Here is a 9,594-nt window from a genome sequence, read left to right as displayed (position 1 = left end):
GCACTATTCACAATAGCAAAGACTTGGAATCAACCCAAATGTCCATCTGTGACAGACTGGATTAAGAAAATGTGGCACATATACACCATGGAATACTATGCAGCCATAAAAAAGGATGAGTTTGCGTCCTTTGTAGGGACATGGATGCAGCTGGAAACCATCATTCTTAGCAAACTGTCACAAGAAGAGAAACCAAACACCACATGTTCTCACTCACAGGTGGGAACTGAACAATGAGATCACTTGGACTCGGGAAGGGGAACATCACACACTGGGGCCTATCCTGGGGAGGGCGGAGGGGGAAGGGATTGCATTGGGGAGTTATACATGATATAAATGATGAATTGATGGGTGCCGACGAGTTGATGGGTGCAGCACACCAACATGGCACAAATATACATATGTAACAAACCTGCACGTTATGCACATGTACCCTAGAACTTAAAGTATAAAAAAAAAAAAAAAAGAAAAAAAGAAAAAAAAAAAGAAAGAAAAAAGAATGTGAAGATAAAACTTAATTTAATACAAATGGAAACAATGTATGCACTTTAAATGTCTACTGACAATTAAAAGCAGACAGTGGTGGTGGGGGGGATCCTGTGATAATTGGTTCAACTCTGATACTTACCTATAATTTTAGTTCAAATATCTACCTCACTAGAATTTGAATTAAGTGACTCACTATAGGTTATCCACTTACCTTACAATGGTCATACTGGAGCTGTAAGGCTGGAACATCTCCTCCAATAGGCATTTGTTTCTTAAGCTCTTCATCTTTCATATTCAGCCATTTGATCAGTTCTTCTAAAGACATCAGTAACCTGTTCCACTTCTCAGCACTGGCCTCCAAATGGGCCCTGTTGAGAAATAATAATAATAATAATAACCACATTTAAGAAATGCAAATTACATTCACAAAATTATCTACCTTCCTTTAGCATAATAATCTCATCTGACCAAGTAATGTTTACTTCCACAAAAGAGTGACTCCTTGCAAATACATATATATATATATGTATTTACACATATGTATACACACATACATCCATTTCCTGTAAGAAACAGCTATTTTGAATAGGCTATAATATTCAGAGTATTTATTGGTAATAACTATCAAAATTTAAAACACAGACCTATACACCACGTAGGCTTTCAAAAAGGATGTCCGTGATAGAATGTAAAATTATAAACCAAGTTTTAACAGTTGGGCAAAATCACTGAAGTACTTTATACTCTCATTTAAAGGTGAGGTCTTTGTTTCAATAATAATGTCTGTATTTAACACAGAAATGCACCTTCAGGTTCTTAGATTATGAACTCCATAATCAGGGAAATGTTTAGGAAATACATTTTTATGTGGTTAAGTTTCCAATAAGAGTAAAGGCCCTTGAGAATAGGAGTGTAAATCTACGCACATGTTCCTTTTTTGCTCTTGTTAGGGCCCTGGTGAAAGCCCACTTATCCAGCCTCAGGCCCACTGTGGGCTGGATTTGAAAATATGAATCAGTCAGAAACAACTCCAGTGACTCAAGCAATCGAACTGGACTTGACTCAATTCTGCATCACCCCAGAGGGCAGATTGTGAATATGGACTTATGCCTTAACTTGGTGAAATGGAATTACTGTGACTCTCCATGATCTTTGAAGTTTACAGGTGTAACAAGGCACATGTCTGCCTTTAATCAGCATATGCTGATTTTAAAAAGTTAAGTGTGAAATAATAAAAAAAAAAGTTTAAATTCAGAACGAACTTCAAAGTATTTTGTAAATCTCTGAGAACAGTATGATTAGAAAATTTATTTTCTTGTATTTACTATCAGTTCTATTTATTCCACAGTTGCTACAATTGAACTCATTTTACAAAACTGTGGTTTAACAAGGTCCTGATTCTGCTTGAGCTCCAGCTTTTCTGTGTTCATATTGATTAACTTTAGGTCAAATACGTAATTCCCTTTCTCTGATAAACAATAATTTCATTTGTCACAGAGCAGAACTAAATAATTTCAACTATATTAACTAAAAATTCTCTCTGTAGTTATAAGTCATTTTGCAGCAAATAAATTTAACTGAGCTACTGCAATTTATTTCCAATATTTTTAATTGCAAAAGCCAGCTAGAAATCAGATGTTCTCAATCAAGAAGCACTTGAGTGTCTCCGTGTGCAAAATATTTATACATGTTCCCTGCCTTTTATTTCAGATGATTTGATCCTGCATCTTCAATGTCTGTAGTTTAACTCATTAATCAATAACTAAATCACACATTATATTCCTTTGAAATTGAGTTCCAAACACTTACTGTATTGAAATGCCCACAAATGTATTTTTCAATGCAGTCTTTTTTGACTGCACAGAAATAATGAAACTGATCACTGAAACTCACAGTATTTAGAATCTGAAGAACTATCTATTAATTATAAGGATGAAGACAATACTTTTTAAAAGAAATGCTGAAGTGGCTTCGAAATAAAAAAAGAAAACGTTGGTATTTGTGTGCTTCTCTGCATCTTTGATTTCCCATAGTAAAAAGCAAGTTGATCTGGCAGAATCTTTGTCTGGCAAATCTGTTCTGGTTATTCTCAAATAGATTATAACTATGTGTTTAGTGGATTACTACCATATGCCCAAATAAATGCATGCTTCTGTAGTAGCCTTCAGTGTTCTAGTTTCATTTGAATTCTTTCATCTTGAAAGATGAAAGCCTTTTCTTGGGCAACAGGTCGAATGCTTTGTAGGAAGAAACTTTAAATTTGTGTTCAGTTTAGTGGTACTTTCTCAATTATCCTATAAACATTTTAAAACTTAAATTTCTCTAAGCCTATTGATAACCAGTGATCATCCAGAGTTTCAAAATCTTCACTTAAAACATTTCTTTATCAAACATATCTGTGGGCATTCATATTTTTAGACAATTGACTTATTCTAACATCTTGGCTGCTTCAGTTCACTCCTTTAGTACTTTGATATGTACAAAGCAATAAACACTTTTATTGACTGTATTATCAACCTAGGATGATGTCGACTACAGAATATCTTTTACACAAGTTACCCCTTTTAAAAGTGAATCAGTTTTTACAACTCTATAAGCATTTTAAGTGACCAGTTATTCTTAAAAAATGTAATGCAAAATGTGTTAGAAGGTAAAGACCCATAAAATGGTACTTCATCATTTAAGAATAGTAGAAAGGAATTATGCAAGTAACTACAAACCAGTATCTGTTTTAAATCAGCAAAAGCCTCTGCCTTCCAAAGAAACTGCATCTTCAAGCAAGTTATTATTCCTTCTCCCAGTGTACAGATATAAAAGGAAATAGTGTGAACGAGTGTGAGAGGGAGCACTGGTTAAAATAAAATAAGTTTTTCATTTACTCAGTACAAGCAAACATTTATGGAGCACGCACTCTGGTAGAGATATCCCATCTTCTGTTGTGTAATGATTACCCAGAGTCAAATGTCCAATTTGGCATTCTTACTACAAAAGTACGTACATATACATATTTTTTGGTTTATGGTAAAATCTCCAAACTATAAATTGGGTTATAATGAAAGAAAATACCTTAATTAGTCCAAGAATAACAGGTAACTTTAAAAGATTATTCCTGCTCCCAGGAAACGAATTAAGACATATTAGGAGAAAAGAGTCAAGTCTTCAGAATTCAGTCTGACTGTGCTGAAAAGAACACCAAAGCCGTGATTCCAATATGGTAGACACCAGTAGCATGTGGCTATTTAAATTTTAATTTAGTATAAATACAATGAGTAAATTTTGAAATTCAGGTTATCAGTTGCACTGGTCACATTTCAAGTGCTCAGTAGGCCACATATAGCTAATGGCTATTATATTAACCAGTGTAGATATAGATAATGTCTATCATTGGAGAAAGTTCTACTGGAATGTGCTACACTAGATAAACCAGAATAAAAAAGACAGCAGTTGAATCTTCCTCTATTAGATTTGGAAAAAAAAAAAAAAAAATAGTAGTTTTACAATATGGTTAGGAAAACCAACTATCTAAGGCTAAACATAGTGTCAATGACATTGTAAAATGTGGTAACATTAGATTTAAATGATGATGTTAAAGGTTAATCTTCTCTAAGGGCTTTTAAAAAGGTGCCCTGAATTTTTAAGAGACTCATAAAAGAAAGGGAAGATAGAATTTTATCTTTGAACTGTTTTCATTAGATTTGACAATTTTGCTGGCCTTTGAAACCATGTTAATAAAGGTCTATATTAAACATCGTTATGCTGATAAATGGATATTTAATTAACATAATCTCAAATTAAATAAGTTTAACATGAAAATTTAAACCTATGTCATCCACAGCACAGAACGTGTCAGTGTGATTCCAATTTACATTTTTCCAGCGAGTAAAAAACATAATCAAAGTTCCTGACAGCCTGTCTTCTAGCTGACGTTTCAAGTCAATAGCATTCTTCTCTTATACAGATTGAAGTGAAATTTATCATTGTATGTATTGTTCTAGATGCTAAAGAAGATGCAGCATGTTGGATTTTAGTATTTAAAAAGTTTAATCACAGCTACCCAAAAGACTGAAAATAATGTTTAAGATATTAACCTGTGGTATTGGAGCCACATATTATTACATTGTTCCAATGGCCACACCATGGTCAAAGAAGGTAATACCTGTGAAACGCTTAGGGTAGATCTAGCATATAAATATTCAATAAATATTAGCTGTTATTATGATCTTGGCAGACATTTTGTTTTTAAAAAAGTATGATAAATCAGAGTAAATGTTCCCTGCCATGACATTTTATGCTATAAAAAGTTTAATATCAACTTTAGCACAATAAAAGCATAATGTGGAATACAGAATCAATGCATATTAAATGCTCCAAGTAGTATAAAGAGTATCAATCAGATGGCCTCATTCTCAAAACAAACAAACAAAAAAAATGAAGGCCACCTGCAGAGAGAGAATTTGGGGACTAAAAAGAATCAAAATCTGTTAAAATAGGCATAGTGATATCAGAGCAGAACTGTAGGAGACTGAGACACACAAAAAAAAAAACATTTGAAAGATCAACTTATCCAGGAGCTGGTTTTTTGAAAAAAAAAATTAATAAAATAGATAGACTGCTAGCAAGACTGATAAAGAAGAGAGAAAACTCAAATAAACACAATCAGAAATGACAAGAGGGATATCACCATTGACCCCACAAAAATACAACCATCAGAGAATATTATGAACACCTCTATGCACATAAACTAGAAAATCTAGAAGAAATGGATAAATTCCTGGACACATACACTCTCCCAGGACTGAACCAAGAAAAAAATGAAATGCTGAGCAGCCAAATAACGAGCTCTGAAATTGAGTCAGTAATAAATAGCTTACGATCCAAAAAAAGCTCAGGACCAGATGGATTCACAGCTGAATTCTACCAGATGTACAAAGAAGAGCTGATATCATTCCTAATGAAACTGTTCCACAAAATTGAAGAGGAAGAACTCCTTCCTAACTCACTATATGGGACCAGCATCATCCTGATACCAAAACCTGCCAGAAACACAACAACAACCAAAAAAGTCTTCAGGGCCAATAGCCTTGATGAACATAGATTCAAAAATCCTCAACAAAACGCTGGCACACCAAATCCAGCAGCACATGAAAAAGCTAATCTACCACAATCAAGTAGGCTTCATCCCTAGGATGCAAGGTTGGTTCAACATCCACAAATCAATAAATGTGATTCATTACATAAACAAAACAAGACAAAAAAAACACATGATTATCTCAATCCATGCAGAAAAGGCTTTCAAGAAAATTCAACACCCCTTAGGTTAAAATTTCTCAACAAACTAGATATTGAAGGAACATACCTCTAAATACTAAGAACCATCTACAATAAACCCACAGCCAACATCATATTGAATGGGTAAAGCTGGAAGCATTCCCCTTACAACTGGCACAAGACAAGGATGCCCTCTCTCACCACTCCTTCAACACAATATCAGAAGTCCTGGCCAGGGCAATCAGGAAAGAGAAAGACATAAAGGGCTACCAAATAGAAAGAGGGGAAGTAAAACTATATCTGTTTGCAGGTGACAAGATTCTATATCCAGAAAACTTCACAGTCTCAGCCCAAAAGCTCCTTAAGCTAATAAATGACTTCAGCAGCATCTCAGGATAAAAAAATCAACGTGCAAAATTCACTAGCATTCCTACACATCAAGAATAGTCAAGAGAAGAGCCAAATCAGGAACACAATCCCATTCACAACTGCCACAAAAAAATAAAATACTTATGAATATAGCTAATCAGGGAAGGGAAAGATCTCTACAAGGAGAACTACAAAACACTGCTCAAAAAAATCAGAGACAACATAAACCTATAGAAAAACATTCCATGCTCGTGGATAGGAGGGATCAACATCATTAAAATGACCATACTGCCCAAAGCAACTTATAAATGTAATGCTATTCCTATAAAACTACCAATACTATTCTTCACAGAACTAGAAAAAACTATTTTAAAATTTATGTGAAACAAACAAAAAAAGAGCATGATAGCCAAGGCAATCCTAAGCAAAAAGAATAAAGCTGGAGGCATCATGATATCTGACTTGAAACTATACTATAGGTCTATAGTAACCAAAACAGCACAGTACTGGTACAAAAATATACACGTAGACCAATGGAACAGAACAGAGAACTCAGAAATACGGCTATATGCCTACAACTACGATCTTTGACAAAGCTGACAAAAATAAGCAATGGGGAAATGATTCCCTATTCAATAAATGGTGCTGGGTAACTGACTAGCCATATGCAAAACATTGAAACTGGACTTCTTCCTTATACCATATACAAAAATACACTCAAAATGGATTAAATACTTAAATGTAAAACCCAAAACTAAAAAAAAAAAAAAAAAAAAAAAAAAAAAAAAAAAAAAAAAAAAAAAAAAAAAAAAAAAAAATCCAAAAGACAACTGAGGCAATACCATTCTACACATAGGAATGGGCAAAAATTTCATGATGAAGACACCAAAAGCAACTGCAACAAAGGCAAACATTTGATAAATGAGATCTAATTAAGCTAAAGAGCTTCTGCACAGCAAAAGAAACTATCAACAGAGTAAACATATAGAATGAGAAAAACTGTTGCAAACTATGCATCTGACAAAGGTCTAATATTGAGCATCTATAAGGAACTGAAACAAATTTACAAGGAAAAAAAAAACAATAACATAAAAAGTGGGCAAAGGACATGAAAGGACTTTTGAAAGGACTTTTCAAAAGAAGACATATATGCAGCCAACAAGCATGTAAAAAAAAAAAAAAAAAAAATCACTGATAATTAGAGAAATACAAATCAAAACCACAATGACATACCCTCTCACACCAGTCAGAATGGCTATTAGTAAAAACTCAAAATATAATAGATGCTGATGAGGTTGAGGAGAAAAAGGAACACTTTTACACTGTTGGTTGGAGTGTAAATTAGTTCATCGACTGAGGAAGACAGTGTGGCAATTCCTCAAAGAACTAAAAACATAAATGCCATTTGACTTAGCAATCCCATTACTGCGTATACACCCAAAGGAATATAAACCATTCTGTTATAAAGACACAGGCACATGTGTTCACTGTTCACTGTACGTTCACTGTAGTACTATGCACAATAGCAAAGACATGGAATCAACCTAAATGCCCATCAATGATAAGACTGGATTGAAAAAATGTGGTACATATACACCATGGAATACTATGCAGCCATGAAAAAGAACAAGACCACGTTCTTTGCAGGAACAAGGATGGAGGTGGAGGCCATTACCCTGAGCAAACTAATGCAGGAACATAAAACCAAATATCACATGTCTTCACTTATAAGTGGGAGCTAAATGATGAGAACACATGGATACATACGGGAGACCAACAAATACTGGGGCCTATCAGAAGGTGGAACATGGGAGGAGGGAGAGGATCAGGAAAAATAACTATAAGGTACTAGACTTAATGCCTGGGTGATGAAATAATCTGTGCAACAAGCCCCCATAACACTAGTTTACCTATATAACAAACTGGTACATGTACCCTGAACTGAAATTAAAAGTTAAATAAACATGAAATGTAAATGATAAATAATTAAAAAATGAAATAGACAAGGTGGTGAATATAATAGAAAATCATTGAAAATAACAATATCAACTGTAAGTAGAAAGTAACAAATTATAGCAGGACCAATGTTACCATTTTTCACTTTCTAGTGCAACACTAGGCAGAGTCCAAGATTAAAGGCAAGGGATAGAGAGGGTGTGGACACTGGAATGTCAGAGACTGGGAAACAGAAGAAGTTAAAAGGAGAAAGGAAATTCAAGGTCCTGACACTGCTGAAGTATCTTATGATGGGCTCCAAACTAGGTAGAGGGGATTAATGGAGTCTGAAAAGAGAAAGGGTTTGATCAACTAAAGATTAGAAGAAGGATGTGAAAATTCAGGAAAAAAAGGAATAAACATTTAAAAGCTGGAGAATCTGACAGTTGAAAATATCAGAGGATGTGCATTTTCATATAATCAAGTTGGGGCTGGGCGCAGTGGCTCAGGCCTGTAATCCTAGCACTTTGGGAGGACGAGGAGGGTGGATCACTTGAGGCCAGGAGTTCGAGACCAGCCCAGTCAATATGGCAAAACCTCGTCTCTACTAAAAATACAAAAATTAGCTTGGCATGGTGGCACGTGCCTGTATTCCCAGCTACATGGGAGGCTGAGGCTTGAGCATCACTTGAACCTGGGGGATGGAGGTTGCAGTGAGCCAAGACTGCACCATTGCACTCTGGCCGAGGTGACAGAGCAAGACTCTGTTTCAAAAATAAATAAGTAAATAAATACATAAAAATCAAGTTGAAATACTGTAGATCTAGCATATAAAGTGAATAAAACTTTTTTTTCCCCCTAGATGGTGGATTGGAAGCATTGTTAGCATGCCTCTTCCACTTGGAAACACAAAATAGTATGTAGAGATTCATACTGTGAACTTATTTCCAAGAAGCAACACAGGAACTTAACAAGGAAAACTGACAGACACCACAGACCGTTTGAAAGAAGCAGCAGGCTGCAGCATACATCATGAGCCAGGCCAAAAATTGTAAGTCCCCAGAGTGTGAGAAAGGGAGAAACTGCCTACAGGACATACACACCCACTGGGGAACCTGGCAATCCAGGTTAGGGAAAAGGCCTTAACCCTACCCAGCTCCGGAGCTGATGTAGTGAGCAATGGGGAGTAGATGAGAAGGAACCACATTGGGATGTGCTGTGTGTGCACTCCCAGTCTCCAGAGGGATGAAGGGAAGTCATTCCTGATTCTAACTCATAGGGGACCTCGTGGAGGTCAGCCAGTTAACTCAGGCAGGGGTCACAGGTTGAGAGAAGCTCCCAACTGAGATTCATGATATAAACTTGAGTGGGCACAGGAGCTGGGTGCCCCTGCTTCATGGGCAGATGAGGATGGGCATGGCCTGAAAACCCTGCAGTTTCCATCTCCACTGGGAAGGCTTATGATCTAAGGCAGTCTTGAGTTTGAGTGCAGACTGGCTGGAACTTTGCTAGCTGTTGCTGCTAGCGGAATGC

General features: G+C 35.8%; 1 protein-coding gene across 1 annotated transcript in view; it reads right to left on the bottom strand.

Moving 5' to 3' along the window:
• The window catches only part of UTRN (utrophin), a 604,813-nt gene that overhangs the window by 157,841 nt on the left and 437,378 nt on the right, over positions 1-9,594 (bottom strand). The window contains exon 53 of the mRNA XM_017849334.1: positions 701-857. Within this exon, the coding sequence (XP_017704823.1) occupies positions 701-857 (157 nt within the window). The remainder of the gene's footprint in view (positions 1-700; positions 858-9,594) is intronic.

Source organism: Rhinopithecus bieti, unplaced genomic scaffold (assembly GCF_001698545.2).
Source record: "Rhinopithecus bieti isolate Rb0 unplaced genomic scaffold, ASM169854v2 scaffold_32264, whole genome shotgun sequence".
NCBI classification, from domain to species: Eukaryota; Metazoa; Chordata; class Mammalia; order Primates; family Cercopithecidae; genus Rhinopithecus; species Rhinopithecus bieti.
The sequence above is the reverse complement of the archived record's forward strand: the minus strand, read 5'-3'. Positions and strand labels throughout refer to the sequence as shown.